This window comes from Saxophila tyrrhenica (genome assembly GCF_035928015.1).
Source record: "Saxophila tyrrhenica strain CCFEE 5935 chromosome Unknown scaffold_18, whole genome shotgun sequence".
NCBI lineage: Eukaryota > Fungi > Ascomycota > Dothideomycetes > Mycosphaerellales > Extremaceae > Saxophila > Saxophila tyrrhenica.
Genome location: NW_027041750.1, coordinates 473,511 through 491,317, shown reverse-complemented (window position 1 = coordinate 491,317; position 17,807 = coordinate 473,511). Strand labels below are relative to the sequence as shown.

Genomic DNA, 17,807 nt, shown 5'->3' with positions numbered 1-17,807 from the left:
ACGAATACCGTACTTCAGCATAGCAAACACTTTATGATCCCAGCCTCACGAACCAACCTCAAGTATTGACATGTGATCGACGAGCCATTGGAATCCTCCACGGACCTTCTGGGGGCGAAGGCGAAGGCACAGGCACTTCTTAGTCATGGCAGCCATACCGAGTAGTTCGCAGACACGACCTCCGCCCGTCAACACCTTGAGTCACCGGGATAGAGGTCTGAGGAAAGTCATCGGCGGTTCTGCTGAGGCCTCGTCGTCCTCTTCGTTCAACGTCGCGCATACGCTTACGGCCTGTACGCGATGTCGGCAGGTGAGTCTTACAGCTATGCTTCGTTCTTGGACGTCTCTGATGTGTGTGTGTAGAGGAAAACACGATGCGACCCCGGCCTCCCTCGCTGCGGCCCTTGCGAGCGCACGAACTCGACCTGTGAGTACTACGATTCGAACAAAGGCGCGAACGTCAACAGGAGCTACGTAGTATGGCTCCAACACCGCGTGCGCGACGTGGAAGAAGAGCTGGCGCGGGTAGAGAACGAGGACAGCGCGGAAGACCCAGAGGCTATGATGCGCGCGGCGACAGTACGGGTGCATGAAGCGAAAGAGTCCAAATTCTTGGGCCCGTCGAGTGGGATTGCGATCACGCGGCTGGTCATGCAGCTGGCGAAGCAGTTTACGGACTCGAGAAGTATTAAAGAGATCGTGCCGGAGCATCGGGCCAGGCAGATCAGGGAGATATACCACCAGGAGCAGGGCAAGCCTACGTCGAAGATCTATCCTCTGATCAGCGACGTTGCGGCCGTGGACTTGCCGAATCGTCCGTTGACAGATCTGCTGGTGCAGTTGTATAAGCTGAAGGTGCAGCCGATGTATCCAGCACTGCACGAGCCGTCACTGGACAAGGACGTGGATGCGGTGTATAACCTCGGAGCACAAGCGACGCCTTACCAGCAATTCGTGGTAAGGATGGTCATTGCAATCAGTCTGCAGAAGATGGATACGCAGTATGCTGGGCTGGCGGACAGCTATTATCTCGCGGCGCTGAAGCATTTGGAGCCCGTGGTGAAGCCGATGGATCTCAAGACGCTGCAGTGCTTCGCGCTGATGGCGGAGTACTCGCTACTGACACCTACAAGGACGGCGATATACTACGTAGTGGGAATTGCAGTCCGGCTGGCGCAGGCACTGGGCTTCAACGAGGAGAAGACTATCACGAGGTGTCGAGCGGATGGCCGAGTGGATCATCTGGAGATTGACATGCGGCGGCGGCTGTTCTGGTGTATCATCGTCATGGAGTTTGGCCTTTCGCACTCTCTTGGACGACCTGCGATGCTTGCGACGAGTCAGGATCATATCGATGTTGGGTGGTTCGAGACGTGCGACGACAAACACATCACACCTGAAGGCGTTGATCCTACGGCTCAAAGACCTGTGCTGAAGAAGTGGGTGGCCATTCACTTCTTCAAGATGCGGTTGCTACAGCTCGAAATCCGACGGAAACTCTACCTTCGCAAACGCCCCGAGCCCAGGAGCGACAAGGACGCCTGGTTCATCCAAATGGACGCCAAACTCTGCGCATGGAGGGACGCAGCACCTTCAGCAGACGAAGGCTTCGGACTGAACAAGGTATGGTTCATAGGAAGATACAACACCATGGTGGTGTTCTTGTACCGTCCGTCGCCGCAAGTCCCTCGGCCTTCACTGGACGCTGCGATGAAATGCTTCGATGCTTGCGAGTACAATATCCACACTCAACGGGAGCAGATTGCGAAGAAGACAATTGACTTGACGTGGATCTTCACGCAGTCGATTTTCATGGCGATCAATACTATGCTCTGGTCGCTGAGCTACGAGGAGGTGCGACGGAAGCACAAGCGAGAGGCCGTGGAGAAGCATCTCGAGGTCGCCATGGACGCTATCCAGCTTGCGTCTGATCGCTGGCCTGGTGTCGCCTCTGCGGTGCAATTGTATCAGAACCTCATCGCCGCCATTATGAAGGTCTACGACAAAGACGGAGATGTGCCGATATCAGCGGCTTCTCCTTCTGAGGTCGCCAATTCCCCTGGGGCGGTTTTCCAGGATCCTTTCAGCAGGTCGCAAGGCACGAGTCCGGCGACGGTAGCTAGTAGTTCCGTTGCCACGCCGCCGGATCGTCATGCGCCGCCTTTCGGGTATTTGCAGCAGCAGTCGAGTAGGAGGAATGTCGAGCAGCAGCAACCGCAGATGCAGTATTCGAACGGGTACAACGCTGCCGCGGGTCCGTCCAACTATGCGAGACAAACACCGCCGGTTGCATCTTCATCCACCTTTCATACTGGTGCTCAGCATGGCGGCGTGCCAGATATGTCTGGATACCAACAACAGCAACAGCCCGTCCAACAACAGCCACCACAACAGCAACAGCAGATCCCAAAGTACTACGACCCCTACATCCAATACAACGCCCTCCCCGCCTTCACCCCCGACCTCACCATCCCCGGCTGGACAGCCGCCGGCCCACAACAACCGCACTTCGCCCCCGCCGGCCCTTCGAATAACATGCAACAATACGCTTACCCCAACAACCCCTACGCCGTCTTCGACCCGAATAACCCCGCCTACCCCTTCCCCGGCACGTTGGACCAAGCAGCTGGCGGTGGTGGCGGTGGTCTTGGACAGCAGCAAGAGTACTGGGGAATGGACACGGGAGAATTCGGCACTGGCTTGAACCAGGTGCAGCAGGAGGAGCTGATGCACGATCTCGAGACGGTGGGGATGGAGGACATTCAGAGTATGATCACGGCGACGGTGGCGGCTATTACTCCTAAGGCGCCGCAGCCTCCGGGGTTTGGCTGAGCGAGGGCGGTAGTGGGATTTTGGTTTTCGAGATGATGTTCGCTGATAATATGTGTGGTAGATTATTTGCGCCTGGAGGCGGCCAGGCGGGAAAAGCGGCGCGAGACGGGAGGCGAGGGGGAGATGTGAGGGGTGCGGATAAGAAGAGAAGAGTTGGGATCCGGCAAAGAAGGGAGGGCTGAGGGGAATGGGTACGACTGGCATGATAATATGAGGACACGAACGAGAAGGACGTCACGGCATTTGTAGCGAGGAGTTGGTGGCTTTGGAACGGTTGGAAAGGCTTCTCTATGGCTTGCAGCGAAGCCAAATTACTCTGCATTACTTTTTATTATCGACAGCTCCCCATGATCAAGCAGATCAACTACACCTCACACCACATCTCCCATCCATTCCACTTTCCCAGCACGCTACTCTTCCACCTTAGGCCTGCGTGCCATTAAACTCAACGTGCACCAACCGCTCCACCACCTTCCCAATCAACTCAAACAATCCCAGCCTCTCCGTCGCATTCGGAAACTGCCACGGCTCCGGCACGTGCGGCTGCTGCGAGACGAGCGTCTCGTAGATGGTCTCAAACGCCTCCTTGATGTCCTCACGCTCGTCGGCCGTCATTTGGGGGAGGGTAGCCCACCAACCCTGGACGGGGGTGAGGAGGCCGGGGATGAAGAAGGAGAGGCCGCCTTGCTTGAGGCCGTTGGATGGTGCGTCCTGCTTTCTCGTTAGCACGGTGCGGTGGGGTGAGGAGTAGGCGGTGCTTACCCAGATGCCTGTGATGTTCCCGTCGGCTTCAAAGTCGCCTGGTACGCTGAAGAGAGCTTCGTGGCCGTCTGAGGCGACTTTCATCTGCAGGCCTCGCAGGCGCCGGAGCTCCTGTGGGGCGAGCGCGGTGTGGTTGATTTGCAGGATGAGTTGGGACTCCTGGGCTGAGGTGTCGCGGAGGACGTTTGGAGGGCCTGCGGGAGCGCCTGTGGAAACGCCGGCAGGAGGGCCAGTGGGAGTGACGGCTGGAGGGCCGGCAGGAGAGCTGGTAGTCACGCTGGTGACCATGCTGGTAGGGGATGCGTTTGGGGGACCGGCAGGAGCGCCAGTAGCAGCGTTTGTGGGAGACATGTTTGGAGGACCGGCAGTCTGAAGGCCATTAGGAGGGCCAGGAGGAGGGGCGTGATGCTCATCGACTCCCACATTGTAGCCAATCCCGAAAGCGATGATGGGGACGAGGGGCCAGACTGTGGCGGCGAGCCAGGGGAAGAAAGGCATGGTTGTTCGCGCGGTGTGGTTGTTGGACGAAGGCGGGTTTGTGGTAAGATGATCCGGTCAGCAAGTTGGAGACAGCGTTGGAAGAGCAGTGAGTGAGACCAGCCATTGTTGTTCATATGTGTTTCGTCGACTCCGCTTTGCATTGCTCAAGGCGGAGGCATGCGGGAAGTTAGAAGTCTGAACATCCTCACCCATGGGTAAGCAAACCCAAATTTGTCGTGCATCGCCTTCATTCCAGCGGTAGCTCACCATCGGGCGACTCGTTTGCCTGGTGCAAGCAGCCTCGTCGGTGTCATTGATCGTTCGTCTCTATGAGAAGTCCACGAATGCAGTATATTCCGGTGCGATTAGGGACCCGGTAATAGACCTAGCCCGTTCAACAACTTCGTTCAGTTCCACCCGTCCACAGCGTCCATTTCTCCTGGTTGTCGAGCTACCATGATACTGACTTGTTGCTCGGAGGCTGTTGCCTTGAGCCAGATGTCATTGGAGAGCCGAGACGTGGTGGTTGTAGAAGCCGCAACCACTTTCGGACTTTCATGTGCTCAGTCCTTCTCAAAGTCATCCCAAAATCTTAGATGCTTGACAATATCCTCGGTGAGATGGCTCAACGTCGGTTCGCGGAAGCCAAAACGTTCCTGAAAGGCAATAAGCTCTTCGTTCAGCGATGTCCCGCGCCGCAGTCCGATCAAGCTTCTATCGCACCGTACCCGTTTGCGGATCTCTTCGGCGTACCATGAACGTGTCTCGCTCAGTTCTTGAGCAGAGTAGAAGCCTATAAGAAGACACCACAGCCTGATCTTCTCGAGGCCTCTCCACGAAGAGTCCTTGATGCGAGAGAGCTCAGTGACCATGCTTTGAGCGAGAGTTCGAGCTGTTCGAGTTTGTCGAGGGTCGCATGGCGGAAGAAGGGTCCATACGATCAATGCAAGTCTCAGCACTCTGGCCTTGGTGTCAGTCGACGTGAACTCCAATAGACGGTTGCGAATGGCCAAACCGCGCATCGTCACCCACTGTCGGACTTCAAGCGCTTCCGAAGATACGGTGGACTTGAGTTGCCCAAGAGCATTCTTATGCCGACGGCATTCGACGATCTCCAGGAACGCTGCACGCAAAGCTATTGGGATGGACCGCTTGTCTGCGAACTCAAAGCTATCGGGTAAGGCTCCGTGCGGCGGTTGACCCAGCGGGCAATCATGCGTCAGTGGTCCTGGATCATAGGTGCACCTCAGAGAGCACGGCTTCAGCGCGGCACAGGAAAGCGTATCGTCCAGACTGACCAGTCGAACCAAGGTCAGTTGGTCATGGATGCACTTTGTACCACCGATTGTCTCTGTCAGCTTCACCGCGGCGTCGATATGTTTCTGCGCAGTCTCAAAGTCCTCACGATAGATTGCACCGGCTCCCAAGTATAGGACACAGGCGATTAGTCGTTCACTTGGGAGCGTTGCCCGTACATGCGAACCATTCAGTGAGACCTGCAGAAGTTGAAGACCGCGGTGCGTGCAATACACCTCCTGCTTCCGCACATGTGCCAATGCAGCTCCATGGACGTACTGCACGCGAGATGCTGCGGAGCTTAGCAGACAACTTAACAAGATCTCGTCATGGATCGCAGCGGATACGACGCGAGAGGCGCATGGAGAGAAAGTAAAGTTGTTCGGGAATTCCGACGAGTACCAAAGGTAGTACTGCAAGAGCCCTCTCACAGTACAGTCGATGCGTACTGGGGAAGCATCGAACGGTTCGGAGCCGAGAGATCGCATCGGCATGCTGTTTGAACGGGGAAGGTGGTGTTGTCGATTTCGAGTCAAGACATGGTAGGCACTTGTCTCAGCACCGGAAAGACCCTCATCCGAACCAGGTCGTGTCGCCTCCTCTGCAGGTTGCGGACGAAGCTCCAACTCCACGTGCCAGGTTCGGGGTCGTCGTCGTGAGATGCCTATATCTTTCATGGCATGCTTGCGAATACGAGCCTTCGTCCGGGCATTACGGATGCTGCCAGGTTCCGAACAGTCGATGAATGCATAGCTAGAGGGCGGCATTCTGATAACAAGTAGATGTTACTTTTCGGTTCTCAACAATGCTTGCGTAAGGTATAGACATCGGCTGCTTATATCGTTGCCATTGAAGGCCCAGCGTCACGACTCTGGAAGCGAGGTCGGTCTGACCATCTCCAGTCGTAACTCAATATCTCCTACAGAAGTTGCGGTAGCAGGCGATACCATGCTTCCGCGTATGCTCCGCATGGAGCGGCAGGAGACATGACGCCACGCAAGAGGCTCAATAAGTAATAGCCATGCGCGCAGGGCTACACCACCTTCCGAATTAGGTGATATCTGCAGGCTGACAAAGCCATTGCGTTAGCGTCTCACTAGAGTCAGCAGAGCCAAAACAGACCTCATGCAGGTATCGAAACTCCTGCGTAGACGAAAGACGAGAGACCCGGTGCAAAGCTGAAGAGTCTGGATTTCGGGGACGTAGCATTCGAGATGAAAGCAGGTGTGTCATTTGAAAAGACATACTTCATCGCTCTGCACTCTCGCTGTAGCATAAAGCAACTCGCACTTGTGTCGAGGCTATAACCACCCCGCTCTCCCCTATCGCTCACCTCAATCCCAACCAACTCCCCCCAACAGCGGCCCCCTCGCCCGCTGATACTGCGCCCCCATCTGAACCTCCCTCGCAGCAAAACTCCTCGCCTCCTTCTGCTTCTTGATCTGCACCAGACTCCCCTTCAAGCCCTTCAGATACTTCTTTGCAGCATAGATTATATGTTCGGGTTCGTTGGAGTGTTTGAGGGCTTCGAGCATTTGGCGGACCTGCGCGTATCAGCATCGGCATCACGCCTCCAACGATGGGGGAGCAGAGGAAGTGAATGGGTGGCGTACCTGTGTTTCGCTCTGGATATGTGGACACACCCTCGCGCTCCCGAAATGCGCCATCCCGCACAGATTGCACGTTTCCACGCCCGCAAGCTTCAGTGGGCAACTGCCAACGGGGTGGTAAGAACGGCAAGCAACGCAGTTGACGCCGTTGTCGATGATAATCGCATTCTGGGGGTGTTGCATAAAACCGCCGTCCGTGCTGGGCATAGGATTTGGGACGTTGGAGCCGATGTAGGGGCGTAGTTCGACGATGGCGCGTTTGAAGGATGGACGGTCTGTGTTGGGGATGTGCTGTAAGTGAATGGTTCTTGCTATGCTTGTTGAGTAGAAGGAGATATTGCTGCTGGGGTTGCCGGAACAGAAGGATCTTGTGGAATTGGATCCTCGGAAGCACCGACGAATGCGTCTTCGTCACCGCTCTCATCGAGGAGAATGGGCTTCTGAGACGAACCGGGCGTGTTGAACGCCGGGGTAGTCGCAGCAGCTTTCTTTGGCGTAGCTGGAGCGGCAGGCTTCTTCACCGGAGGAGCAGTAGCTTTTCCACTTTTCGCCTTCGGCTGTGGACGCTTTCTGCCAGGGACACCGGCGCCTGGCTGTTTGGTTGAAGAAGAAGCATCGGGATTTGGAGCGTAGGCAATGAACTTCGGCGATTTCGCAGTCTTCTTGCTGGGAGTAGCACGAGGCATCACGATAATCTCCTCATTCAGAAGCTTCGCCGCCGACCTGGACTTTTTGCTCGGCGTGGCAACCGGCGCAGCCTTCTTCGGCGTAGTCGCCAGAGTTTTCTTGGACACGCCAGCCGGAGTCGAGGCAGCAGCCTTCTTGTTGGGTGTCGACTGAATGAGAGTCTCATGCTTACCGTTCTTCTTAGGACCTGTTTCACGTTTAGTAACCCCCTCCACACCCTCCATCGCATCCCCATCCATTGGAATGTCAAGCTCACCGTCGAGATCGTCGTCGTCCGCATCGCTACCGTCGGCCTGGAAGTCAGTATCGCTATCGTCTCCCGTCTTCACCTTCTTATTCTTCAGCGGTGTGAGTTCGATGCCAGCTTCGTCCAGCCCGCCTTCGTTGTTGTAGTCCACGTTGCCACGGGTTCGACGACCTCTACCGTAGGCGTCTGCACGTGCGGCAGCTTCTTCCGCCGCGACACGCTCACGATCCCTGAGGATGTTGGACCAGACTTTCGGATTCGGCGCTTGTAATTCATCGTTCACGGTTTCAACCATCTCATCTTGAAGTGCGCCTTGGTCGTTGGCCCAGACTCTGGCATAGGAGAACTGCGTCTCTGCACTGGTGTCTTCTCCGGATCGTGTGTTCTCCATGTGGCTGCGATCAAGTAGACGGTCGACGCTCGCGCCGTCGTACGTGATGTCCTGGTCACCATTGTCCTCGAAGAGTTCGGAAGCACCGTGACGAAGGATTGATACGAGATCGTTCTGATCGGCGTCATCTGCGTCCATTTCCTGAATGAGCACATGATCGAGAGCAAGCTTCTTCCTGCCCATCTGCATGATGCGCTCTTCCGCACTCGCTCTTGTGACGAGCTGGAAGCACAACACTTTCTTGTGCTGCCCGATGCGATGCGCGCGGCTCAGAGCCTGGATGTCCTGGTGAGGGTTGAAGTCCGGATCGAGGATGATGACAGTATCAGCAGATGCAAGATTGATGCCCACACCACCAGCCCTTGTCGAGAGCAGAAAAGCAAAAGACTGCGAGTCCGGCGCATTGAACTCATCGATGCGCTTCTGTTTGTTCAGGGCATTGATCCTTCCGTCAATACGCTGATACTGTAGTTCCATGCCATCGAGAAAGTCTTCGACGCAATCCAGCATGTCCAGGAATTGGCTGAAAATGAGCACCCGGTGTCCGCGTTCCTTGAGCCTGGGCAGGAGCAGTTCGAGGATCTTGAGCTTGGAGCTTGCGTCCACCAGATTGCGGTGCGACATCCCATGCGACACGTTCTTCTCCTCAATGCTGTTGTTGTAGACGAAAGGATGGCAGAGGCACTTGCGCAGCTGCATGAGGATGTTGCTCAAACTCGCCTTCTCGGCACCTTTCAGTGGCGCTTCCGCGCTGAAGATGGCCTTCATGAGGTCCGGGTTCTTGGCTAGAATGGTGCGGTAGAGCTTCTTCTGCACGATGGTCATGCTGACAGGGACGATGATCTGCGCCATGGGCGGCAGGAATGTCAGAACCTGGGCTTTGGTGCGTCGTAGGAAGAAAGGCCGAATCATATCGTGAAGCTTGACAATCTTGTCAGTGTCCAAGTCTGCGAACTCCTGCTCGAGCTGCGCCGCATCGTGAGAATCGTCCAGGAAGTGCAGCAAGTTGAACAGCTCGCGCTGGTTGTTCTGCAGCGGCGTGCCAGTGAGCAAGATCTTGAATGGAATCTTCAGGGCGCTGAGAGCACTGTATAGAAGGCCCTTGTCATTCTTCAGTCTCTGACCTTCATCGACGACGAGACCCTGCCAGTTGACGCTCTTGAAGAAGCGGGTGATGCTTGGATCAGAAGCAGCATCGTAGCTGGTGATCACAATGTGACAACGAAGCTCTTTGCTGCCTTCTGGGAAGAGTTCGTACTTGTTGGCCAGGTCTCTGCTCGCAGCTGAGCCATAGTAAGCCACGACCCTGAGTTTCGGAGCCCATCGCTTGATCTCGCGGCGCCAGTTGGGGCAAGTCGAATTGGGAACGACGACCAAGAAAGGGAAGCAGCTCCATTCGGCAACAAGGGTAGCAAGGAAGCAAATGATCTGGATGGTCTTGCCCAAGCCCATCTCATCCGCCAGAATAGCATTCTTCTGCGTGAACCACTTGTAGTAAAGCCAATTCAGCCCTTCGATCTGATACTTCATGAGCTCGCCTCCCTCAATTTTCTCCGGCTGCGCCTTCTTCTCTAGCTTAGCGAAGTCCTGGTGGCGCGCTTTGTCGAGTCTGGACTTCAGCGTGGAAGGCTTCGGTGGACGGATGTAACGACCCATGATCCAGTCGTTGTATGCCATCACGAAGTCGTTCCAGCGATCGCCATCGTCAGGCAGCGGCGGAGCTTCCCACACAGCATCCTCGTAGCCAAGACCTTTGTACTTGATGAGAGCCTTGTCGATCTCGCGGATGCGAGCCATGTCGATAGCTTCGGTGCGGATATGAACGATGCTGGTGTACTTGATGTCGAGCACAATGTCGGTACGGAGGCAGTCTTCGGGTATCGCGTCTTCGGTGCGCATCTTCGGGTGCTGACTGTCGTCACGCTTCATGAAAGCCTTCCTCATTGCGGCCGCAGTGACACCCCAGACCCAAGCTCCGGGCATCCAGCAAGCACGGAAGTAGCTCATGGCGTCCCACTTGACAAGGTACGCCTTCTCGTCTTCATCGATTGCTTCGACTGAGACGCCAGGGTCATAGCTGTCTTCGTCGAGAGGCTTCCAAGCAATGATCCCTGAGACCTTGGCGGGCATGTCCAGGCAGTCTTTGCATCGCCAATCCCGACTATACTCTCTGAGTCTTTGCTCTGGGTCCACATCGCCATCCATGTCCATGATATCTGAGCGAGAAGGCAAGTGCTCGAAATGGAAGGCACGCCAACAGCTTAGACAGCGGAAGAGCACGTTGTCTGCCTTGTTGATACGTGAAGCATCGACGTCGTAGATTGGATCAACTCCATCATTTTCTTCCCGCTCCTTCTGCTCCTGAGCTGTCGTTTTGCGAGGTCGGAACGGCAGACAAGCGTTACCGTGCTCACGGCAATCTGCACATTTGCCTTGGTCCGGCGCCGTCGGGTCCTTTTTGCAAGCGACAGCCACACATCTGCGACACTGCAGGACAGAGTCGCCTCCTTCAAGTTTCGTAACGAGATGCTCTCTGGTGCTTCGTGTTCCCAGACAGCCCTTGTGGTATGCCAGTGTGCAACCCTGGCAGTAGATGAGTGGGGAGAAATTCATTCCATTCCCGCACGACTCGCACTCCTGATTGTGCCTCATGCGGAAGTCGTCGTTACGCGGCGGCGTCTTAAACTGCTCGCGGACGGCGACAACCTTGGGCTTTGGTGGTGCACGTGTCATCTCATCGGAAGAGTCAGACCAGTAGATGTTGTTCTCACCGACCTCTTCCATGTCGCCTCGATGCCTGGTCGAACGGCCAGAGTGTCGCATGGCTGGCTGATTGCGCTTGCGTCTGCCTCCGCCAATGCCACTCTCGACGGATACAGACTTCCTTGGTGCGCCCCTACGCCGCGTCGTCGGCCCAACGATGTCGGAATCGAGGTACTGAACATCATCGCTGTCGTCTTCGTCGTCATCCTGCAACTCTCTGGAGTAGATTGGATGCCTTGAGCTTCGAAGAGACCGGCTTGGCTTTGACTGCTCAACGCGGCGTCGCCTCCGACGTCTTGAGCCACCTTCGTCGTCAGAGTCTTCAGATGGCTCCTCTTCAGACGACTTCTGTGGCTCATCGATGTATTGCGACTGCTGACCGCGCTTGCGCTTGCTGCCTCTCGTGCGTGCTCCGCTGACCTCATCATCGGACTGTGGGAGTGCATCAATAGTGCTGACATAGCCAGGCCGAACTGCGACTCTGCGGCTAGGCCGCGAAGTAGACATCCTCGATCTTCCACGCTTTCGTGTGACAGGCTCCGGCTCAGGGGTGGTCTCTGGTGAAGATTGGTTTTCGAAGAGGTTTAGAGCGACGTCGCCGTTCTCATATGACAGGAGCTCTTCAAAGGGTATCTGAAGTGTTACTATTAGCGATGGTCGTGGTGGGAGTTGTATAGTTGGCTTTCCTGTGTTGAGAAGCTTCATGCTTGTCGTAGTGGTTGTTTGAAGGAAGGAGAGGGTGGGAAGGGGGGGGTTTAAGTAAGACAGATGGGGGGCCTCATGACCTGTCCCAAAGAGGAAATAGCCAGACATGTGAAGGGAATGTGAAGTCGAACAGGGGCTAAAGTGATGCGCTGGAGCATTGGCGACACAGCCAAGTGCATCCGGCGTGCATTGCCGGCCAGGAAGATTAAAAGATCATAACAGGAAGGCCTACCTCTTCGACATGAAGGTCCTCAAACTCGACTCTGTATGCGATGTCCATCTGCCCGTTCTTCAGCTCCTTCATGACCCGCCGTACAACTTCGCCGCCAGCCGTGAAGTCTTCATAGTCCTCTAAGTCGCCAGCATCCGAAGGCAGCCGACGTGAAATGACCGGGACTAGCTGGCGCTGGCCTTTGCTGGAACTTATAGACGTCGATTGCTGGCCACCTTCGCTGTCCGAGTCGGAGGATAGGGTGACTGGTTGATTGATCGCGGTGAAGCTCGAGGAGGCTCCATTCTGCTGGCCGCTTCTCTGTCGCTTGCGAGTATCGCTGGACTCCGAAACACTGCTGATTTCCAACACAGGACTGGCTTCCTCCTCGCTGCGGTCCCCATCTCCATTGCCATCTGCCGCATCCTCTTGCTCGTCGCTGTCTTCTTGCAAAGCGCCGGAGGCAGTGGCGTACGTGGCTTCGTCAACCTGGATATCTTGGTCTCCCATATCTTCATCATTCGCCTGCATGCGCGCCACAGGAGGGCGCTGGACTGCCGGTTTCGCTGCACCTTGCCATGCTGAGAGGTCGAGCTGTCCTTCGTCGTCCGAAGAGTCGGCCTGTGGTTCGAAGTGGAAGGACATTGCGCATGATTGTTGTTCTCGTTTGGCGGCCTATCGCTGCCGGCAGTCTGTACAGTACGTCGCCATCAGATGTCACATCGACGACCTCAATACATTGACGTCGCGTTGGCGAGATGTGGAAGACGCGGAGCTGGTCGAAGCGCAAGCTTCGATCAGATAAGATGGAGCTTAAACCCTGCCTCCTAATCAAATCTTAATCAATTTCCCAGCTTACTCCTGCATTCATATCGAAAGGACAAGCAACCCAATGTCCATTGCCTGTCCCAACAGTCGTACATGGCTGCGGTGGACATTACGAAGATGGACGACTCCGACGCGAGGGGTCTCGACGACATCAGCAATCAACCGAGGGCTACGCGCAGAAGGAGATGCCTCGAAGAGAGGAGGACCACGGGCTAAGAGATTCGACCAGCGTGACAGCCCCCCTTACAGGCGCAAAGTGAGCCCAGCGGAACGGCAGTCAAGACCATCTCGAAGTACTAGAGTGGAGCCATCGAAAGAGTTGTTGGGGGCTCAAGTAGCTAGACGCCGCGACAATGTCAGTCACGCCAGGTCCAGCAGAGGGTCAGCCACGACATCCGCGCCGAACGCAAGGTCCTTCTTTCCCAGGTATGAGCGTCCAGAAGCAGCAGATAGAGATGCGGTACGAGATACCAGGCGAGGTATCGACCGGGCAGAGAGAGAAGGCCCCCAGACTCCCAGACCCACAGACAGACCAACGAGACGATATGGTGAGAGCGCTCGGGTTACGACGCGGAGAGATTCCTTTCAGCGTTCAGAAGCAGCAGACGGGTACATAAGGCGAGACAACGAGCGAGCTCTTGCTCAAACACGGAAAGGAATCCCTCGAGCCTCAGCAGCATTGAACACGCCTGTACGACAGCGCGACAGACGGGATCGGACTCAGGTGCGTAGGGATACCGTCACACAGTACCAGGCTCTCCGTAGCCCTTCCGCGGACCGCTACACAACGGCTTCTCGGAGGAAGCAGGCTTTGGATGACCCGGAAGATCTCACGGTTCTGGACGAAGTGGACGATTCGAAAGTCCTTGGAAAGGTTTACAGACCCAACAAATCCCGTCAAAGCAAGCGCGATATCTTGCAGGCTGTCGCTCAGAAGCGAAAAGAAGGGGTAGCCAAGGAGGCACAGAAGATCGTCAAGCAAGAAACGAGAGGCTTCGACCCTGCCGAAGATGAGGACCCTCTTGTTCGGAACGTGGGGAGCAAGTTAATGCGCCTCAAGGAGCTGGTTGTAGAGCTGCAGATGGTTGAGACACAGCAGGATATCAACAGGAAGGACTTGAAACGTTTGATAGCGCCGCTTCAGACGAAGGCCCGGCGAGTTGAGGAGTCCGCGCACCAGTACATGGTAGGCTCTGGCCGTGGTCACGATCAGGCGGCACAGAATCTACAAGCCGTAGCTGCAAGACTTCTGGCTAGTCAATTAGGTCAGCTTTTTGTCAGTTCCAGCGAGAAACCAAAGAGCTCGAAGAAGAGCGTCGTCTGGGTAAAAAATGTTGGCGCTCTGCCATCTATTGAAGTGGTGTTGAGCTCTCATGTAAAGGCGCTGTTGGAAGATGAGGCCCCGAAAGCGAAATCAGACGCGAGGAAGGTTGAAGCCAATCCAAGCACGAGACAAACACCGCATGAGGATGATCGTGAATTTAACCAGCACGATGAGCCTCAGCGGCGTGTCTCCAACAGATCTGGCAGCAACGCAACCCGCAGAACTGCCGGTGAAGAGGATCGAGTAGACGACACGATGCCACTCTCCGTCCCTCGCACGACGGCCTCTTCCACCTTCCTGTACGGCACCAACACTGTCCTAGCCGCCCTCCGCGCCCGTCGCCGCAAGGTCTACGCCCTCCACTTCAACACCAAAGTCAGTTCATACGAAGGCGACCCCAGCGCCGAGATCCGCCGTCTGGCCCTCCAAGCCTCCATCCCCACGCACCCAAGCGCATCACGGATCCTCCTCAACACCATGTCCGAAGACCGTCCTCACAACGGCGTCGTCCTCGAAGCCTCCCACTTGCCCGCCCCTCCTGTCATCGGACTTGGCTGGCCCGACCTCAAGACCGGCGACCTGCCCCTCCACACCCGCAAGCAGCCCTCGGAAGAACGCGCCGTCAACGGCGACCCTTCCTCGATGCGCATCCTCACCTCTGACCAAACCTGGCGCTACCCCCTCGTCCTAATGCTCGACGGCATCCTCGACCCCCAAAACGTCGGCAACATCATCCGCACCGCCTACTTCTACGGCGTCGACGCCGTGGCCGTCAGCCTCAATACCTGCTGCCCGCTCACCTCCGCCACGCTAGCGAAAGCTTCCTCCGGCGCCTGCGAAGCCGTGCAAATCTTCGGTCTCCCTAAACCCGGCAATTTCGTCTACGAATCCAAGAACGCCGGATGGAAAATTTACGCCGCCGCCGCGCCGCCTCCCAATTCCAACGAGCGCGGCGTGACGAAACGAGGTCCGCGCTTCGTGAGCCACAGGGCCGTAGCGGCTCGCAGCGCTTTGGAGCGCCATCCGGTCATCCTGATGCTCGGAGCGGAAGGAGAGGGGTTGCGGGAGAATCTGACGCAGAGGGCGGATTATTTCGTCGGGGTTGCGCCAGGACCGCGAGCACCGGTGCCCGGGCGTGACGGGGATGGTTTGTTGGATGTTGGGGTGGATAGTATGAATGTGGGCACGGCGGCTGCGGTGCTGGTGGATGCGTTTTTGAGGCAGCCTGTTCGGAGTACGCAGCACATGGCGAGGGAGGAGGATGCGGTTGGTGCTAGGGGTGAAGGAGGGGAGGGTGAGTGAGTGGTCTGGATGATATGGTTGGGATTGGTGTCGCGTTTTGAGCGTTCAGCTTTGCATAGGGTGTTGGGCGGGATGTATAGTGTATATTGTGCTAATAGTGTAGTATTAGCTGTGGTATAACACCCAATCACTCCTCATCATTAAAATGCCGGCTGGCAATCTAGTCAGGTCTATGCACTTGTATGACACACTCAGATAGAGAGAAGCAGATGTGAAGGATGTATGATAAGGATGCGTACACAACGCTACTAAGGAACTAACGTAAGGCAACATAAAGACATTAGATTGAACAGTACTTACCACAGCAACCAAAAACGCCAACAACCCATCCTCCAACCCCCAAACTAACTCCGTGAACGCCGTCCATCCCACTCCCTCAAATCCCCCAACGTCCCCTCGCGCCCCACCGCATAAGCATCCACAGTATAACACCTCGCCAAAACCCTCAACGCCTCCTCCCTCGCCTCATCGACCGCCTTATCCGTCGCCTGCCCCCCATTGCTCAGATACGCCGGCGTGTCCTTCAAAGCGCCGACGAGATGGGCCCGTAGATCGAAGTTCTCGAGCTCTATTAGTACGTCGCCTTCGGGGAGGACGCCGTATTGCCAGACTTCGACTTTTTCGGCGATGAGCTCGGCTATGGCGGTGGGGTCTCTGTGTTTCTGGTGTGAAGCGTCGAGGTGTGCGAGGAGGGTTGAGATCTCCGGGCATCGGGGTGGGGGGTTGGAGGTGGAGCGGGGGCGGGGGAGGGAGCTGTAGTAGGTTATGAGGTCCTCGTGGCATCCGAGGCACTGGAGAAGTTGGCGGAGCGTGAAGGTCGTGTCTAGGCCTTTGAGGAGGAGTTGCACGAAATGGAGGGGCGGGGTGGAGGCCGAGTAGTGGACTATGGTGGATGTCAGCGCGATGCAGTTCCGGATGGCGGCAAGGTCGAGAGAGCCGGCGTGCTGGCGGAATTCGATCGTGCCGGTTATGGGAGCGTTCTCGTCGACTTCTTTCCAGTTCCACCAGAGGTTGTCGAAGTTTACTGTGCTCTGGTGACCGTCAGCCTCTTGACCTTCAATGTCGCACTGGAACAACTTACCGATGGCCTTGTAGGAATCGAGTGTCTCGATGTCGTAGAGATTGCTAAGAAGGAAGTTGTCCTTCTTCTTCGATTCTCTATTTTCATTGCCATCCTCGTCGCCGTCGATCTGCTTCATGTGGAACAAGGACAGAGCGCGGCAGGAGCGATTGTTAATGCGATCCGTCGAGTGGATCTGGTCGAGCTGTCGTTCGAAAGCCGTGCAGAGCTGAAGAACGTTCTTCGCAACCCTCAACGGAATCTTTTCGTCGTTCCAGCCCATGTGTACGTGCAGACCTGCTTGAACGTTAGTCACGAATCGACAGTCAACTCCTTCGATACTTCTTAAAGCCTGGAGTACCGTTGCGATCTCGTTGATGCAGTTCGGGTCGTTGATGTGGAGTTTCCTCGAGACCAGCTCGATAGGCTCCTCGTACCACCCTTCTGGCAGCAGCTTTCGCTCGTCCGGCTTCAAATCGACGTCGTCCGTCTCGACCCGCCAGCGGCTGTAGGAGGGGGCGGTGTCGTTGATGTCTCCATCTAGGCTCTCGTAACCTACGGCGGGAATGCCGGCTGCGAGGAGACGGTTGTAGATTGTCTCGCCGACGAGGGTCCCCGAGGGTTCTTCGTCGCCTGCCAGCTTGTACAGAGCGATGAACTCCAGCTCCACGCCGAAGGTGATGTCAGGTGCCGTCATGGTTGGTATGCTGATGGCGTTTGTTGATCTGCTAGGTTGGAAGGCTATGCTGATGGCGTTTGTTGATCTGCTAGGTTGGAAGGCTATGCTGATGATGGACTCCAGGCCTTCTAAGATCTGTAGATGCGAGAAGTGCCGTACGTATGTCGGTGCTGAGTTTTGATATACCAGAAGCGAGATATCCGGCAATGGCCAGTATAAATCGAGTGAACTTGAGGAACAATGGTATTGTGGGCTGAAGGGTCCTTGTCTTTTCAGCGTCGAAAACAGGACCAAGGATACAAGGAAGTTCTTTGAGCGTGACAAAGGACGCAAAACTCTCTTCAGCCTCGGGAGGTATTCAGCGCATGTTGTAGTAACGTCGAAGTCCTGCATAGTGAGTCCAGATCATTGTGGCCGAGTCGTCTTCGACTCAGGAGCATAAGGTATACTGAAAGTGGTCGTGATATAGAGAAGTAACAGAGAGCGAGGAGAAATCCTCCGGACAAGATAACGGCGAAGGGACCAGAGTAATGGATGTAGTGGGAAACGAAAGAAGGAAGATATGGGGTGAGAAACAGAGGCAGACCGCAAATGCGACTCCATGAAAGCTGTGCTGTCTCATCTTCCACC

General features: G+C 55.9%; 7 protein-coding genes across 7 annotated transcripts; 2 read left to right on the top strand and 5 right to left on the bottom strand.

The window, feature by feature from the left end:
- Positions 1-145: 145 nt before the first annotated feature.
- On the top strand, positions 146-2,832 carry LTR77_009617 (uncharacterized protein; the record flags this gene model as incomplete). The annotated part of the gene is made up of 2 exons (XM_064806843.1): positions 146-310; positions 364-2,832. The coding sequence occupies 2 exons, from the start codon at positions 146-148 to the stop codon at positions 2,830-2,832; spliced, it is 2,634 nt and encodes an 877-aa protein (XP_064655148.1).
- A 423-nt stretch (positions 2,833-3,255) lies between these two features.
- Positions 3,256-4,092, bottom strand: LTR77_009616 (uncharacterized protein; the record flags this gene model as incomplete). Its single annotated transcript, XM_064806842.1, has 2 exons — positions 3,256-3,543; positions 3,595-4,092. 2 exons carry the CDS (start codon positions 4,090-4,092, stop codon positions 3,256-3,258), a joined length of 786 nt encoding a protein of 261 aa, XP_064655147.1.
- Positions 4,093-4,637: 545 nt separating this feature from the next.
- Positions 4,638-6,137, bottom strand: LTR77_009615 (uncharacterized protein; the record flags this gene model as incomplete). Its single annotated transcript, XM_064806841.1, has 2 exons — positions 4,638-5,783; positions 5,820-6,137. The coding sequence occupies 2 exons, from the start codon at positions 6,135-6,137 to the stop codon at positions 4,638-4,640; spliced, it is 1,464 nt and encodes a 487-aa protein (XP_064655146.1).
- Positions 6,138-6,704: 567 nt separating this feature from the next.
- On the bottom strand, positions 6,705-7,187 carry LTR77_009614 (uncharacterized protein; the record flags this gene model as incomplete). The annotated part of the gene is made up of 2 exons (XM_064806840.1): positions 6,705-6,914; positions 6,984-7,187. 2 exons carry the CDS (start codon positions 7,185-7,187, stop codon positions 6,705-6,707), a joined length of 414 nt encoding a protein of 137 aa, XP_064655145.1.
- Positions 7,188-7,291: 104 nt separating this feature from the next.
- On the bottom strand, positions 7,292-12,629 carry LTR77_009613 (uncharacterized protein; the record flags this gene model as incomplete). The annotated part of the gene is made up of 2 exons (XM_064806839.1): positions 7,292-11,701; positions 12,006-12,629. The coding sequence occupies 2 exons, from the start codon at positions 12,627-12,629 to the stop codon at positions 7,292-7,294; spliced, it is 5,034 nt and encodes a 1,677-aa protein (XP_064655144.1).
- A 536-nt stretch (positions 12,630-13,165) lies between these two features.
- On the top strand, positions 13,166-15,438 carry LTR77_009612 (uncharacterized protein; the record flags this gene model as incomplete). The annotated part of the gene is made up of 2 exons (XM_064806838.1): positions 13,166-13,360; positions 13,402-15,438. 2 exons carry the CDS (start codon positions 13,166-13,168, stop codon positions 15,436-15,438), a joined length of 2,232 nt encoding a protein of 743 aa, XP_064655143.1.
- A 344-nt stretch (positions 15,439-15,782) lies between these two features.
- Positions 15,783-17,195, bottom strand: LTR77_009611 (uncharacterized protein; the record flags this gene model as incomplete). The annotated part of the gene is made up of 2 exons (XM_064806837.1): positions 15,783-16,462; positions 16,520-17,195. 2 exons carry the CDS (start codon positions 17,193-17,195, stop codon positions 15,783-15,785), a joined length of 1,356 nt encoding a protein of 451 aa, XP_064655142.1.
- Between the last annotated feature and the right edge of the window lie 612 nt (positions 17,196-17,807).